The following is a 17,315-nucleotide window of genomic DNA, read 5'->3' as shown; positions in this document are numbered from 1 at the left end:
TTGAACTGGTCATGCTTTCTGCACACTTACATTAAGAGAAGAGTCCCAAACACTCATTACACCATGACCAGGAGCCAGAGAAGCTGCTGCACTCCTGCGCTGCCAAGAATATATTTGCATATTCATAGATTCTGGAGTTTTTAATGAGGGAGAAGGAATAGATCTCATTTTAAGGATTTTAAAGTGGTAATTATACTTTGTTGTGAGAAAAACCATATCAGAAACACACTATTAGTCCAAGCAGAGTATCTTAATACGTCTTAATACATGTCTGGAGAGGATCTTTAAGTTAGTATAACTTAAATTTAGTGTACTGCTTCTTTACTCAGCAGCAACAATGAAGATATTTCAGCTGCACGGGTTTCAGCGTAGCCCTTGGGCGCATAATTCTTCTTCTGGCTGTTTCACAGGTCACCAGCTTTAGCCTCAGGTGCAGCAAGATGAAGGGTGTGTCTAATGTTTGTACCAATGCAAGGAGCTGCTGTGGGAAGGGATTTCTCACCCACAATAGCCGAACAGGTTTGACTGCAAACTTATCTTTCCTATAAGGGTCAGTTACACCTGCTACTGCTCCGTTAGTTCAGAGAGGAGGGCAGGTCGCTCGCTGTTTACTCGGCACCGGGAGAAGGAACAGGCAGAGATGGCTGCAACTACTGCTCAGCCTATGGGGAGCCTGCCCAGCGGACTGGGAATATGCACCACAGCCCCGGATATATTTTACCTGCCTGAACTGGTGAGTGGACAATGCCAGACGACAAAGCAGCTGACCTTGAATTCAGTTATGAGATGATTCTTTCCAATGTGGTGTATAATTTTAATTGTACTCGATCAAACTCTGCAGACGGTATTTTTAAAAAAAAAAGATTATTATTTAGAGAAACTTGCTTTAAAGTACAACAAATAATGCAACAAATAAATGCTTTTCTTTCAATGATGGATCTCAAAAAGAAAAAAAAATCATTTCATTCCAGGTGACACATTAACGCTGTTTTGCATCAACTGTATATACAACAGTATATATAACAGTTGAGTAATGAACAAGTAATTAACTTTTTCCCTGCAAAATGTAAGACATTTTTGAAATAAGTGCACAAAATAATATGAATTCTATTTCTACAACTTGTGCCAGCATGATGTGATGATTTCCTAACTCATAAATATCAGAATTTGTTTGAATTTACTGCTGGTAAAATTTCAAATTTATATAATTTATAGTTAGTAAGATTGACTCTCTGCATAAGAATGTGTATTTTGTTTAAATGGGAGATTTCTGCAAGACGACCTCACATGAGGGAGGGGGTACACCCACATCTTTTGACATCTCACATTTCACTCATATTGTATTTGAGCCACTAATCTAAGAAGGAATGCGGTCAACACTTCTTCTCTCTGAATGACGACAAAAGATAGAAACTGCTCATATGACCGCTGGAGAAATAACCGCACACAGAAAATTGTTTCGGTCTGATAAAGTCGACATTTATGTTGTTTATTTTAGCCTTTTATTTATCAAGGGAAGGGTTGTGATGTGAGTATGTGCTCTGCGTCACCAGTGCCCTACTTCACCTAGTGTATATGCAACAACACACGCTTCCGCTCAGAGCTGCATGAGAGCAGGTGACGGATCAGCACACATCTGAATGTTCAAAAGACCACAGAGGCTAAAAAGAGGCACCAAATTATCTTCATGGCTTTTGTGCAAAAGTTCAGATACCACCGGACAAATGTTTCAAAGATTAAGATGGTGTATTGCAATGGTTTTCTCAGTTTTTTCTCTGCATCTATGGGGTCTCTCTCATTTTCAGGCTTCCTTGCGTGTTTTAAATGTTGGCCACTGATTCAGAGTTCCTTGATGGAGCAATTATCTGTTTTTACACTTCAGTTCTTCCAGTGTCAGTAGGCTATATGTACTGTAGATATGATGAGAAACTGTTGATTTGCTGCATTTCAAAAGTCGTTTGTTACTGAACCGTAAAATTGCAGTTTATAAGCAGAAAAGAAAAAAAAGCAGTTCAAGTAACTTTATTTCAACAATTCTCTTGAATCAAATATACATTTTTGAAGAAATACACAGGAAGAAAATAGAGACATAAAAACTTAAATGAATGAATATGACATGTTTTTTCTTGCTGTGCGTAGCTCATAAAAACACTGACCGGTTAGATGTACTGTATGTGTATTCATCCCTGCAGTTTTATCATCATACATGTGGGTGAAAGAGAAATGCGGTAATCTGATTTTTATTGTATTTGTAACCAGCATAATGTAGTTGCAACACCAACACATCCTCGTCACAGTTTATGGCGACCAGCAGCTGAACCGAGACCATGTGTTCAAAAGAACATCTGGCCTTTTTATTCGAGCCTTTTTCACTTCCTTTCCTTTCTAAATTTTCTTCTCCCTGTTTCCTCTTTCTTACTGGCTATTTCAAGCTGATTTGTACACCTGTGTGGGGTGTTGGTGATGTGGAAGTCAAATCAAAACAGTTTCTAAATAGACATTGAAATATAATCCCTGAAATGCTGTTGAAACAACAGTTTTATGTAACTTAGATGCCAAAACTTTTATCTTTTCAAGCACATTTAGGCCAGTTTTAACCTAAATATCTTGCGATTCACCGTATGGATGCTCAGTGAGATGTGTGTCTACTGTCTATCTGATGTTGTGTGTTACAAACGTTGCAAGACTGGAATGTCATATTTTTGTATTTTGAATAAATGTTCAATTGTTCTTTATCATATCAACCTGTTGCATACACATATAATGAAATTTATTTTTTTCACAACAAACAGCATGAAGGTATTATGTTATGACTCGAATAATTAAAACTTTTCTGTAACTCTCTCCGTCATTGCTTGGCAGTAACAGTAACAGAAAATTCATCAGTGTCTTCAATTTCTAATTTTTCAAAATCATGCACAGGAGAGAGGATTAATTTTATTAAGTGACAACTCAGTAAAATCATCACTGCGTCAGTATGACGAACCCTCTGCAGATATTGTGCTGTATATTCTGTTGTTTTTTTTTTGGGGGGGGGGGGGGGGGGGGTGTTTTGTTTTTTTGCTGTGCAGCACTCAAACTTCTGTGACCTTTACAGTAATTTTGTCTGAGGAGAGTTTTTCTGTGTTTTTCTGATGACAAAGCCCTTTCACTATGGAGTCAAATGTTTCTAATAAGCCTCAGGCAGATCTACGCCTGTTTAAAAATAAGTCTTCACATAGGAGTACTTATTGTTACGTTTACTACAGTTTATTCTAAACCAAACGTGGATTATTATTATTATTATTATTATGTGCGTATGTCCAATTAAGGTGCTTGCAGTATCAGTCAGGTTGGGTATTACACCATGTAACACAAGTAATTCCAGAGATTAGACTATACAGGATGTGGTTAATACTTAATCTGACAAGATAAACATCACCTGTCCTAAGCAGAGTAACTTATAGAAACACATATAGAGTAAAGAGAGGTGTTTGTTTTGTCAATTTATTATTAGTCAAATGTAATTTTCATGTGACTTTTCGTCTTTGATTTTACATTTTTTACATTTTAATTCAGTTTTATGTTCGCTTTTGTTCCCTGTTCTTTTTAAGTTTGGTTCTGTGATTCTTGGCCGGCTCGTCATGTAGCTCGAAAACCAGTTCTTCACTTTAATGGGATTACACAGAAACATGTGAGTTTAAACTTAACAGTAAATATCAATCCAGTGAGCTTTTTTGCCAACAGCGTATCCATGCAATCCAGGTAATGTTTAATCAATAACACAGATGACCTATCAAGCCCTGTCTAAGTCAAAATAATGGTACTGAAGTATGTCTAAACATCAGGAAGAGTCAACACGCTGATGAGTCTTTTTACCAGTTATCCTCACAGATAAATCAGCCAAAGGTTTCATCAGAATCAGATCCACACTGAGGAACATATTCTCATTGCACACTTCACCTATTTTATCTGCACAAGCTTCAAAATATCATGTCTGCCTTACAGTAAGAGAATATGCACACAGATCATAGGTCATTTTGGGGAAAATATTCCCCCTAAGGAACAGAAACCAAGTATCAAAGTATCAAAACACCTTTCTGCTGCTGGTAGGATCACATGTCTTCAGGGAATTATCCACTGTTCATCTTAGGAAGTCAATTCATTGTCTGAGTGGGACAAAGAAAAGGAGATTGAAGATGGACAAATAGGGAGAGATAATAGAGAAGGTGAACTGAGGTAATCTTCTAAAAAATCAGGTCTGTGTAAAACTATAATTCCAGACTATGTTTGTTTTAATGGGGTTTGTTAGAGAGAAAATTCAGCAGCGAGAAACAGAAAAGTCAGACAATCACAGGAAAATGTTTTACTTAACTCACACTCACTGCACACACCAGCAATCACACTTGTTCTCATTGTTCTATTATATCAAAATATCTTTCATATATTCAGCTTTTATCATACAGTACCTCCAGCTCAAGAGATTTAACTTTAACGCCTGTATTCAGTTGTTTTGGTGTCTTTTTATCATAGTCCAAGTTCATGGAACTAATTTTCACTTTTCATTGACATATTTTATATCTCCAGTTGCTTTTCCTGTGTCTACATACTGTTTATTGAGATTGCTTGAATGAAGGGTTTGATTTCTCATTTTAAAACCAAACTAGATGTACAGAGTAAAAGCTAGTGGAATCAAGTGTTTTGGGTTTTGGGTGATTGGACTCTTTAGTGTATGGGCTTGTACAGAGCAGCTTTTCCTGGGCAACACTGTTGGCACTGCAAGATGCTGATTGGAAATATCTTATTTTCTCAATTTTTTTCTAACTAAAAAATCTTATTTAGGTTTATCTTTATCTAAATATAATGGACATGGCTGTTACAGATTGCAGGTATCAGGAGCTTGCTACTCTGCGAGTAGGCCATAGTGGCCTCCTCTGATTGGTTAGAAGGGCTGAGGCTTGCTTAAAAAACCTGAGAAGGGAATATCTCTGTACTGCTGACAGACTGTTCAATGAGGGTCACAGAAGTTTTTGACAACACCTCTTCATATTAAGATATATTTTGTAGCATATTTCAACTAAAAAAATATAAGAAAAAATTGACATACTACAACTTTAAATACATATATACATGTCATTTGTAAAAAACAGGGTCATGTCTCCCTCTCTGCCCATAAAGTTCCACCTAAACCTGAGTAAATTTGTACATTTTTGAAGCCAACGATGTGAGTGATAGTGAAAAAGACAGAAACACTGAAACTGGAAGAACGTTTTTTATACACAAAAATCTGTCTTGGCTCTCAAGCTCATTGATCTTAAAAGCACACTGTTCTCAAATTAATTGAAGTGCAATATTAAATAACTGCAATACTCCTTTAATGTCAGTTTGAACAAATGTAGATATAAGAAATCATAATACCTACCGCCCACGTCTTCCCTCCATCTCTGCAGGTATTTGGTGGTTTGGTGTGGATCCTGGTGGCGTCCACCCACGTGAACCCTGCGAACCCTCTGGGCTGGGTGATGTTCGTCTCTGTCTTCTGCTTCGTCATGACCTTCCTCTGGATGATCATCTTTGTAGCGGGGGGTCACAAGAACAGTTCTGCTTGGGCTGCCGCTGTAAGGCGAGAGAGAGAGAGAGAAGCTGAGAGAAAAGATGACATAAGAAAGAGGAATGAATGAGATGGGGAAACTAATGTGCTGTGGCCATGTTGTAATGGTATTTAATCTGCCTGTGTGTGTGTGTGTGTGTGTGTGTGTGTGTGTGTGTGTGTGTTCAGGACTTTGCTTACCACGGCCTGGCGGCGTTCTTCTACCTCAGCGCGGCGGTGGCTCTGGCTTACATCACCTTCCTCAAGAAGGCCCTGGGCCCATTTAGAATCTATCAGATTGACATCGCTGCTGTGGTGAGAACTGATATAACATTTACAGTCCTTATAATGTTCTTTATATTTCTGTGGACAGTTTACTTTTTTATTTTTTTAAATTGAATAACTGTTCAAACTGATAAAATGCCAAAATAACACTTACATCTAATGTACAGTAATGTATTTTGGCTCTTTGGGGCGAATAAACACAAATGGTCCAATGGTCAAATATGCCGTGAATGACATGCTGTCTGAACACACCTTTATGCTCACTAATGAACATGTATCTCATTTGTTTATCCCGTTTACAAACAGAAATGTAAAAACGTTACATGCTGTAACTATGGCCCTGTTCACACCCGGCATTAACATGCGTCTCCACACGTGTTTTGAGAGACCACTTGTGATCGGATCTCGTTTTCCTCGCTCTATATGCAAATAAACACAAACAAAGTCTGTTTGCAAAGACCAAATGAGTTGTTGTTTTTTAATCGGCGGGAGGCAACAATGCACTTCCTGAGCGTAGTCTGCTGGAAATTAAAAGGAGAAGAAGTTTGCAAAGACCTTGGTGTGCAGGCAAGATCAAAACTCTTTGGCGAAATGAAAATCACACAGCGTGTTTCGTGTGTATTCCATCCACGAGAATCCATTTTGCCTGTTGTTGTGGCTTCTTGTTGATTTGCACTTTAATATGACGCCATTGGTGCGTGAATGAATGCGTATTTCTGCTTACACAGAGGAAGTCAGTTGAGTAGCGATCCCTCAGTGTGGCTCAGGACACATTCGCATACACACTGCTAAAAGAACATGGCCATATGCAGCCCACACCACCTCCGAATGTGGTCTGAGCGATCTGATCTCAATGCATCCTTGACGTGTCTTGGGTGTGGGGTATGAAGTTGCCAGGCAACCAGTCAAGAAATAGTGTGTAATTTCCGAGAAATCCTTCCAGTAAATAAAAAAGACTGATTCTTTGATGGTGTGTCGACTGGTGTTCTGGGAAATTTTGGCTCTAAGTCTCTGTGCTCTGTGTCAATTTGTGTGTGTGTTTCAGGTGTTCGCCTACGTGGCCATGCTCCTCTACTTCATCCACGCCATCCTGTCTGCCATCAGGTGGAAAAACTTCTGAAGAGGGACGCTGAAACACAGACCTGTGTGTCCAAGAAATACTGTGCTTCCTGTGTATGTGTATGTGTGTGTGAGTGTGTGTGTGTTTGTGTGCATAGTGGAGTTACCCACAAGTGATCAACCTGGTCAGATTCAACACTCTAGACTGGGGGGATTGTATGAATGTTGTCATTTGTTCCATGATCAATGTTCTTTTATACATAAACAGGACAACTGGATTCATAATGAAGGTTTAGGTCCTTTGAGACATTTGATGTTGTGACTTTATGAAGGAGCACCATAAAAAAATGTATGCAAGAAGGGAAAAACATGAACAATGAAAGCAAATGAAGAGTTGTAGTCTAGAAATGTGATATCTAAAACAAATTAACAAGAAATTCATAATTTAAAAAGTCTAAATGATCGATTTAGCAAAAAATCCAGTCATTTTATTACTTAAGGGCTCAATGTAAGTAACATATTAGTCTTTTTTAAAAAAACAAAACAAAAAACAACATATAATTTTGAGCCACTGATCATTTATTGTGTAACAGAAGTCTTCATATTTTTTAGTCGTTTTAGAGAAATGAGGTGTAAATGTTGTTATCGCCATTATCTTGGAAAAATAGTAAACCTACAAAATTATTACTAGCATGAATTAAAATTTTATATTTTATTTTTCTTGTCTATACCGAGCCTTTAACATATACAGTATATCAATTGGATCCATACCATAAAGATAAATATGTAACTAACAAAGGAAAAAATAACAACAAAAAACCCTAAACGGTGAGCGGAGTTAATGTTGTGCAGAGAACATGTTAATGTTGCTGTGATCTGTGGTAATTCTACACCTGATGGAGATAAAATGAGATTAAAACATGCTTAATGGTCTTTGAAGAAGAAAAGAATTGAATGGAAAAGAATGGATGGAAAATACAAGATAAAACTGAATAAGAAGTTGTTTGGATGGTCGGTGGGAATGCAGCATTATGAAGTTGAAGAAATAGTTTGATATTTTGGGAAATACACTTATCTAGCCAAGCAGATAGACTCCCGTTTATATGCCCCAGTTTTCATAGGGACTATTTCTTGGGCAGAAGATAGCTCCAATGAACAGTTCAAGTCTGAAGATCTGCAGAGAAACCAGGATATTGTTTCTACAAAGACAGTTTTCTGTTGGATTTTTCAAATGTCTCTGAGCACCACAAATGAAATTCATTCACCTGGCAGAAACCTCATCCTTGTCCTTGTCAAATAAAGCCAGAACATTGGTGGCTACTGCAGAGGTGGGTGAGAAATGTGTCTTTTGTGATTTGGGTGGACTGAAATTCATCTGTTTAAATGAAGTTTAAAGCCTTTTTATTGCCTTTATGTAATAGTATATTGTTACAAATCCACGCAGTTGCTTTTTGCTTGACATCGAAGCCGCTCAAATGGTTACAAGAGCAGCACCTTTCCCTTTACTCACAGTATCTTTAAAGCTATTTTCTCTAACAGCACAAAACAAATCAGACTGATAGAAATTGATTGAGATTCAACTCTAAGGTGTTAGTATTAGTATAGGTATTAGTTCTGATCACTCTGTTTCGCTGTAAAAATTCTTCTAAATTGTGCTATTGATAACTTTTTTGAATTAAAAAAAAAACCCAACGTATTCTCAATTGTTTTTTCTTTGTCATATAGAATTAATGCCAACACATTTTTTATGTTTAAGACCTCTGGCTGAAATTTGTATAGTTTTACCATTTTTTTATTCATTCATTCCACACTGATCCACTTTGATTTTCAGCTGGTTAATTAGTTACTTTCAGTTTTCATAGCTGCTCAAATGTATAGTTTTGGTTACTGTGTAAAAACAGGTGCAGCGTAGTGTTTGTTGTACAAATCCAGTCACACAAGTAAAAGCGGGTAAATATTGACCTCATTCTTTTCAATATTTAAAGTCGATAAGCAGGATAAGAGTCCTGGATATGTTACAGTAGCTACGTTCAGAAGCAGAGCCACATTTTGGAAAACAAGTTGGCGAAACATATGAAGGAAGAACAATAATTAGACCAAAGGATGCAGAAGAAACATTTTGACTTACTCTGGGAAAAAGGTCTTTTGATTTTTACATTTATTCAGTTACGATAACAAATTTGCTGTTTTAACAATCAGATTTAGCTCAACGAGAGCTCTGCACAGTATGTAGACAACTTTAAATGAAATATTTATTTGCTATTTATGACAATTCACAGATAATAGACTGTGTGTCCAGTACAATAAATAATGGAAGATGTAGGAATGCTCTGATAAACACAACAGCGATGTACCAAAATGCTCCAGGTGAGGCTCGAACTCACAACCTCGGCATTGCTCTACAGTGTACTGTCTATAAGTACCGCGCGCTGACCGATTGCGCCACTGGAACTCAGAGCACTGAGAGCTTAGCATCAAAATAAAAATAAAAATTAATAAACATTACTGAGAGACAATTACAAAAATAAAACTAACAGGAAGAGTTGTGAGTGTGCAGTTCTGGTTTATATATTTCTTTTTCTTCTTTGCATAAAAAAAGTGTGAAAAAAAGAAAGAAAAGTTGAAACATTGCAAAAACAATTTCACGCCCGGCTGAGTTGGAAAAGTTAGTGTATCAATAAAAACAAAACGTGACAAAGTGCAAAGAAGACAGAAACTTTGTTTTTTGATTAGTTTAGTTTCATTGGCTTATTATTTATTGAAAGTGTGAACTGACTCAACAGTAGACTGGATGCACACATGTAAACACACATCCAAGTGGTCAATCAGGAGCATCACTCAGCTACAACTCAAAGATGGAGCAAAGATTCACCCTGGTGATTCTTTATAAAAACATACACAAGCAGACACCTGCGAAACACATCTGACACTTTTCCACCAGGTGATTCTCTATGAAACATACATGAGCAGATACCTGCAAATCACATGATGGCCCAACTCATCTGACACTTTTCCACCAGGTGATGAGGGCACAAGAACAAAACCCCGCAACTGGTGAGCATCTCTCAACAAGAACAGGTAATATTAACTCTGTTCTGTACATCAAAGCACAGAAATGCTCCAGGTGAGGCTCGAACTCACAACCTCGGCACTGCTCTACAGTGTACTGTCTTATAAGTACCGCGCGCTGACCGATTGTGCCACTGGAGCTCTTTTACATTAGCTATTACATATGATAAAATAAACAAACAAACACACGCACATACACCCAGAAGGTGCTCACAAGTTTAGCTACAATATTATAAACAGTGCAGAACCCAAACGGGTTCCAGTGGCGCAATCAGTCAGCGCGCAGTACTTATAAGACAGTACACTGTAGAGCAATCCTGAGGTTGTGATTTCGAGCCTCACCTGGAGCAATTCTGTACTTTATGGGACAGAAATCAAGTGAGTTTGAAAAGTTAGTGTACCAATAAAAGTGAAATGGAAACAGACTTGACGAATAAGTCTTGACACACTTGAAGCATAAAAATCAATCGAGTTCCCACTGAAGAGAAAAACATAATATTTCCTCCATTTGTGGTTTCACTTGGCTTTCTCTTAATCATGTAATCTTGCAATGGTTTTATGGCACTCGACTGGAGAATGAGAACCAAATGTTTATATCTTGTGCATCCAACTGTTATTATAATATTTCTACATAGTGGATGGAAACACTCATTAATGTGCATTTTCTTCTGTTGATTTTTCTGGAAATTTGGGTAAAATATGTGCTACATTTGGATGGAAACTTGACAATTGTTGATGTACATTTGTTTTCTGATCTCTGACATTTTTCCACGTTGTCATGCTTTCTTACTTTTTTTTGATTAGTTTAGTTTCATTGGCTTGTTATCTATTCAACAGTAGACTGGATGCACACACATAAACACACATCCTAAGTGGCCTGTTAATCAAGAACATCACTCGGCTACAACTCAACTTAAATTGAGGAGATGGAGCAAAGTTTCACCCTGATGATTCTCTATGAAACATACATGAGCAGATACCTGCAAATCACATGATGGTCCAACTCATCTGACACTTTTCCACCAGGTGATGAGGGCACAAGAACAAAACCCCACAACTAGTGAGCATCTCTCAACAAGCACAGGTAATATTAACTCTGTTCTGTACATCAAAGCACAGAAATGCTCCAGGTGAGGCTCGAACTCACAACCTCGGCATTGCTCTACGATGTACTGTCTTATAAGTACCGCGCGCTGACCGATTGCGCCACTGGAGCTCTTTCACTGCAGTCATTACATATGATAAAGTAGCCACACTTGTGAGGACTACACCAGACACTTTTTCATATTTTAGCCCATTAATTACCATGAGGACCAGTTTGTAAAAAATAATGTTTGGTTATCATAACAAATATGGTCAGAGCCACAGGACACTGTGGTTTGACCTTTGACCTCCTAAGATGCTTATGCCTATAAGATGATTTACATGCTGATCTGTTTTTGTGCTCCCTGTCTTTCCAAATGAGAGTGAGCTTAATGAGAAAAATTTAAACATGTTGGCAGTTTTCAAATTTATGATTGGAATCAAAGACACACAGAAGCATTTGTTTTCTCATATACATCATCACACCAGCAGCAACATTTTCAACACACACGCACACAAAGTGTTCACAAGTCTAGTTTCCAATTAACAGTTTACAGTCTCACAATTTCATTTAGCAGATGAGTTGGGTTGATTCAAGTTGGATACTGATCTGTTGTAGTATGGAGGGACTGGCTGGGATGACAAGGAGCTAAGTCTTAAAGAGGTTAAGTTGAAGGTGGTGTTCCTTCATCCATGCCGAGATATTGGCGAGGCATGACGAGAGCCGAGACTGTGCAGTCTTCCAGCAGGAATGATAGGAAGAGCTGGGTATCATCAGCATAGCAATGGTATGAGAAACCATGGGAGTAAATGATTGCACCAAGTGAAGTGGTCTATATTGAGAAGAGAAGGGAACTGAGCGCTGACCCTTGAGGAACCCCTGTGGATTGGCTGTGAGGTTTAACCCCCCCACAAGATACTTCAAAAGATCTTCCTGAGAGGTAGGACATGAGCCAGCGGAGAGCAGATCCTGACATAACAAGCTCAGTGAGTGTGGAGAGGAGGATTTGGTGGTTAACCGTGTCAAAGTCAACTGACAAATCTATCAGTAATAGAGCTGACAACTGACCAGCAGCTCTAGCTAAATGCAGTGACTCTATTACCGACAGGAGTGCAGTCTCGGTAGAGTGACCCCACTTAAAGCCAGACTGATTCGGATTGTACAGGTTGTTCTCAGAAAGGAATTCAGAGATTTGATGAAAGACTGTGCGCTCAAGTATTTTTGATAAGAAGAGCAAGAGTGAAACTGGTCTTTAGTTTTCAACCTGGGCTGGGTTGAGTGTAGGTTTTTTGAGCAGCCGGGTGACCCGAGCTGGCTTAAATGCGGTGGGGAACACATCTGTTGTAAGCGAGGAGTTGTTGATGTGTGTGACTACAGGTTAAGTGCGGTGGAAATGGTCTGTTGAGGGTTGGATGGTATTGGGTCCAGTGGACAGTTAGTGGGACGGGAGTCCAGCAGAAGTTTGGGGACTTCCTCCTCTGTCAGAGGGGAGAATGAGGATAGTGCGGCCCTATTGGCTGGCAGCTGCAGACTGAGTTAATCAGGCTCAGAGAAATGGATACTGATGGCAGAGACCTTATTGATCCTTATCATATAGCTCAGATAGCTACTACATTATAAGTAGTGCAGCAACCAAAAGAGCTCCAGTGGCGCAATCGGTTAGCGCGCGGTACTTATAAGACAGTTCACTGCAAAGCAATGCCGAGGTTGTGAGTTCAAGCCTCACCTGGAGCATTTAATTGGACAATATTTCCTGTGATGATCAACAGGTAAAGTGTGGTACTGATGGTTGTGGAGTATTGTTAAAGTAGTCTTGAGTAAAGCACCACTGATGATGTTTTATGTGCTGGTTTGGCTGTTTTAATGTGAAAAAAACTCCAGTTTTCATTTGGGTGAAATCAACAATTGAAACACATCCAACACTACATCCAAGTCTGGTCTTTTATGTCACTATCTGCAGATGTAAAGTGCATGCAACAATATTGATTACGACAATAAAAAAAACCCAATAAAATGGCAAACCAAAAGTCCTTGAGTGTAAGATGAATAGATGGCCATAAACAGATGTGTGTGGTCTTTCACTGTGAAGTTAGTTGTTGTAGACTTTTTGGTTACATGTTTTTGTGTCACTGATTGAGCCAGCAAAACCAGCTGTACAGCAAAGGACCAAAGGATCCTTTTTGCAAAACACACAACTTCTGCATTGTTCTATAGAGTACTGTTTTATAAGTACTACACGCTAACTGATTGTACCACTGGAGTTTTTTGATTATTTTCCCTACATACAACAGCTATGAGTAGCTCCGGATTGTGACTGTGGTATAAATCATGCACCCATGGCATTGAGGTGATAAAGAAGCAGAAGAACACACACAAAGTAGGCTCACAAGTTTAGCTGAAGTGTAGCTATCAAGTAAATAAGCTCCAGTGCAATAGCAGTCAGTGCGTGGTACTTATAAAACAGTATGCTGTAGAGCAATGCAGGGGTTGTGAGTTAAAGTTTCAGCTGGAGCATTTATGTACTTTATGGGACAGAAATAAGTTGAGTTGGAAAAGTTAGTGTAGCAATAAAAACGAAATGTGACAAAGTGAAATGGAAACAGACTTAGCGAATAAGTCATGACACACTTGAAGCATATAACTTAAAAATCACTGGAACTTCCATTGAAGAGAAAAACATAATATTTCCACTGTTTGTGGTTTCACTTGGCTTTCTCTTAATCATGTAATCTTGCAATGGTTTAATGGCACTCGACTGGAGAATTAGAACCAAATGTCTATATAGATGCACACAACTGTTAATATTTGTACATAGTGGATGGAAACGCTCATTAATGTGCATTTTCTTTTGTTGATTTTTATGGAAATTTGGTTAAAATTTGTGCTACATTTGGATGGAAAGTTGACAATTGTTGATGTACATTTGTTTTCTGATATCTGATGTTTTTTCCACGTTTTCAATGCTTTCTTACTTTTTTGGATTAATTTAGCTTAATTGGATTATTTTCTATTAATTGTTGAAAGTGTGAACTGACTCAACAGTAGACTGGATGCACACACATAAACACACATCTAAGTGATCAATCAGGGGTATCACTCGGCTACAACTCAACTTATAGTGAGGAGATGGAGCAAAGATTCACCCTGGTGATTCTTTATAAAAACATACACAAGCAGACACCTGCGAAACACATCTGACACTTTTCCACCAGGCAATTCTCTATGAAACATACATGAGCAGATACCTGCAAATCACATGATGGCCCAACTCATCTGACACTTTTCCACCAGGTGATGAGGGCACACGAACAAAACCCCGCAACTGGTGAGCATCTCTCAACAAGAACAGGTAATATTAACTACCTTCTGTACATCAAAGCACAGAAATGCTCCAGGTGAGGCTCGAACTCACAACCTCGGCATTGCTCTACGATGTACTGTCTTATAAGTACCGCGCGCTGACCAATTGCGCCACTGGAGCTCTTTTACATTAGTCATTACATATGATAAAGTAGCCACACTTGTGAGGACTACACCAGACATTTTTTCATATTTTAGCCCATTAATTACCATGAGGACCATTTTGTAAAAAATAAAGTTAAGTTTGTATTGTCCATTATTTTAATTTGGTTATCATAACAAGTATGCTCAGAGCCACAGGACACTGTGGTTTGACCTTTGACCTCCTTACTTTATATGATCTGTTTTTACACTCCCTGTCTTCCTGTCTTTCCAAATAAGAGTGAGCTTAATGAGATAAATTTAAACATGTTGGGAGTTTTCAAATTTCTGATTGGAATCAAAGACATATTTGTTTTCTCATATATATTATCACACCAGAAGCAACATCCTCAACACACACGCACACAAAGTGTTCACAAGTTTAGCTACTACATTATAAGTAGTGCAGCAACAAAAAGAGCTCCAATGGCTCATTCGCCAAGTCTGTTTCCATTTTGTTTTTATGGATACACTAACTTTTCAAACTCAGTTGATTTCTGTCTCATAAAGTACAGAATTGCTCTTTCATTTTCTGTGTGACTGGGTGTGTTTGTGTGTTTATTTTATCCTATTTAATGACTAAAGTAAAAGAGCTCCAGTGGCACAATCGGTTAGCGTGCGGTACTTATAAGACAGTTCACTGCAAAGCAATGCCGAGGTTGTGAGTTCAAGCCTTACCTGGAGCATTTAATCGGCCAATGTTACCTGTGATGATCAACAGGTAGAGCATGGTGCTGATGGTTGGGGAGTATTGTTGAAGTGGTCTTGAGTAAAGCACCAGTGATAACATTTTATGTGTTGGTGTGGCTGTAAATTTTTTTGTTTTTGTAATTGGTTCGGCTGGTTTGCTCATCCATCATGGGCATAAACAGATGTGTGTGGTCTTTCACTGTGATGTTAGCTGTTGTAGAGTTTTTGGTTACAACACATTTTTGTGTCACTCATTGATCCAGCAAAACAAGCTGTACAGCAAAGCACCAAGAGAGGCTTGAACACACAACCTCTGCATTGCTGCAAACAGTACTGTTTTATAAGAACCACATGCTAGCTGATTGTACCACTGGAGTTTTTTGATTATTTTCCCTACATATAATAGCTATGAGTAGCTTCAGATTGTGACTGCTGCATAAATTATGCACCCATCGCACTGAGGTGATAAAGAAGAAGAATCAATAAACACACACAAAGGAGGCTCACAAGTTTAGCTGAAGTAAAGTAAATAAGCTCCAGTGGCGCAATCGGTCAGCGCGCGGTACTTATAAGACAGTACACTGTAGAGCAATGCCGAGGTTGTGAGTTCAAGCCTCACCTGGAGCAATTCTGTACTTTATGGGACAATATGGTGTTAATATCTGTTGGAAGCAGGTATGGAAAATGCTGAAGTGTGCACTAGGATTAAATCAATTAATGGAAAGCATCCATCACATCACCCTGTGCAGATTTACAGAACACATCACAAAATATGAGTAACGTTCAGGCAACAGTGCCCTGCAGTCCCAGTGCTTTGTTGTTTTTTTTTTTTTAATGTCTTCTGCAGGTGAACTTTACATCAGAGAATTTACTTCTTAGCCAATAAAAATATGGTCGCAACAGCAGCTGGAAAACCTTTTTTTTTTGCCTCAGTTGTTTTGTTGTGAACACCTCAGGGGTTTCTTCTACAGTACTGGATGTAAAGGAGGACAGAATTTCTACTGTTCAGAGGTGCCGTCCATTAAAAATACCCTGATACAGCAGATTCAGTCAGGACTGCAGTCACACACATGCTCAGGGAATGAATAATTCACAGTGAACCATCTGGACCCTGGTTTTGGAAACTTTTGAAAACCACTTCACGAATCTATCCCCTGAATTGTGGCATGTCAGAACGAAGTTCCACTTTATAAACATTTATTTTCCTGAACTGACCTTTCCTGATGCTTTGGTGTTCGTCAAAGTGGACCCATGTCTGGATGGTAGAAAGAATGCAGCGCACTGCAATGAAGATCAACAGGTTTAAAGCTAAGCATTTCACTAATGTTTCAACTGCATCTCACAGTTAGTTTAGCCATGTTGTTTAGAGATAAACAGAAAACAGAAACAGGATATGATATGGGATAGTTTGAAATCTTTTGCAAAGACTTAGATAAGAACATTGATACATGCTTTACTTTTTACTAATTAACATGTTGTATCTTGTTTGTGTCATCTGTAGAGAAGCAGAGTGAGCCAGGCTAGCCGTTTCCTGCACTGACAGCCTTTATGCTAAGCTAAGTATAGCTTCGCTTAGTTTAGTTAAGCTATCAACTCCTGGCTCCTGCTCCACATTTAGTGCAAAGACATAGTTTTGATCTTCTCATCGAACTTTTGGTAAGAAAGTGAATATGAGTATTATTTCTAAATTGTCTAACTATTCCTTTACGTAGACAAGTTCAAGAAGACTTTAAACTTTAGCTGCTTTTCTGCACATTTCCACAACTTTAGTGCTTCAACTACAAGAAAAAAACATGTTTTTTTCCTTGATTACAGGCGTAAAAGTCTGGTTCCAATGGAAGAGGATTAGAATGATATGTGAAAAATTTATTTGAGAACTGAAATACATTTTTCACGTGGCCCTAATCCTCTTCCGAAGGTTCCAACTATGACTGACCAAAACAATACAATTAGATAAAACAAGGTGCAAACCCTGTTAGGAAATACATTCTTAAATAAATCAGCCTCTCCTTAACCTCTCAAGTCCCCTTGATGATTTGTTTTTATACATGGAATTCA

At 38.4% G+C, this 17,315-nt stretch overlaps 1 protein-coding gene, 1 long non-coding RNA gene and 7 other non-coding genes across 9 annotated transcripts; 4 read left to right on the top strand and 5 right to left on the bottom strand.

Annotated features, from left to right (window-relative positions):
- The first annotated feature begins 640 nt into the window (after positions 1–640).
- On the top strand, positions 641–7,017 carry malb (mal, T cell differentiation protein b). Its single transcript, XM_042433933.1, has 4 exons — positions 641–733; positions 5,430–5,597; positions 5,759–5,884; positions 6,900–7,017. The coding sequence occupies exons 1-4, from the start codon at positions 641–643 to the stop codon at positions 6,972–6,974; spliced, it is 462 nt and encodes a 153-aa protein (XP_042289867.1). The 3' UTR covers positions 6,975–7,017.
- LOC121911955 lies at positions 5,511–16,771 on the bottom strand. Its single transcript, XR_006099985.1, has 3 exons — positions 16,473–16,771; positions 5,771–5,859; positions 5,511–5,595 (listed from the first exon to the last, which is right to left on the bottom strand). It is a non-coding gene; the product is annotated as an uncharacterized LOC121911955 (long non-coding RNA).
- Positions 9,273–9,365, bottom strand: trnai-uau. The gene is given in 2 exon segments: positions 9,273–9,308; positions 9,328–9,365. It is a non-coding gene; the product is annotated as a tRNA-Ile (tRNA).
- On the bottom strand, positions 10,030–10,123 carry trnai-uau. The gene is made up of 2 exons: positions 10,086–10,123; positions 10,030–10,065 (listed from the first exon to the last, which is right to left on the bottom strand). It is a non-coding gene; the product is annotated as a tRNA-Ile (tRNA).
- Positions 11,105–11,198, bottom strand: trnai-uau. The gene is made up of 2 exons: positions 11,161–11,198; positions 11,105–11,140 (listed from the first exon to the last, which is right to left on the bottom strand). It is a non-coding gene; the product is annotated as a tRNA-Ile (tRNA).
- Positions 12,707–12,800, top strand: trnai-uau. The gene is made up of 2 exons: positions 12,707–12,744; positions 12,765–12,800. It is a non-coding gene; the product is annotated as a tRNA-Ile (tRNA).
- On the bottom strand, positions 14,454–14,547 carry trnai-uau. The gene is made up of 2 exons: positions 14,510–14,547; positions 14,454–14,489 (listed from the first exon to the last, which is right to left on the bottom strand). It is a non-coding gene; the product is annotated as a tRNA-Ile (tRNA).
- trnai-uau lies at positions 15,160–15,253 on the top strand. Its single transcript has 2 exons — positions 15,160–15,197; positions 15,218–15,253. It is a non-coding gene; the product is annotated as a tRNA-Ile (tRNA).
- trnai-uau lies at positions 15,791–15,884 on the top strand. Its single transcript has 2 exons — positions 15,791–15,828; positions 15,849–15,884. It is a non-coding gene; the product is annotated as a tRNA-Ile (tRNA).
- Positions 16,772–17,315: the final 544 nt, after the last annotated feature.

The sequence above is a fragment of the Thunnus maccoyii genome, chromosome 14, assembly GCF_910596095.1.
Source record: "Thunnus maccoyii chromosome 14, fThuMac1.1, whole genome shotgun sequence".
NCBI lineage: Eukaryota > Metazoa > Chordata > Actinopteri > Scombriformes > Scombridae > Thunnus > Thunnus maccoyii.
This window is presented reverse-complemented; position numbering and strand designations above follow the sequence as displayed.

Coding starts and splice junctions, on each gene's coding strand:
- malb (XM_042433933.1), top strand. CDS start 641: ATGGCTGCAACTACTGCTCAGCCTATGGGGAGCCTGCCCAGCGGACTG. Junction 734..5,429: donor TATTTTACCTGCCTGAACTG/GTGAGTGGACAA, acceptor CCATCTCTGCAG/GTATTTGGTGGTTTGGTGTG. Junction 5,885..6,899: donor AGATTGACATCGCTGCTGTG/GTGAGAACTGAT, acceptor TGTGTGTTTCAG/GTGTTCGCCTACGTGGCCAT.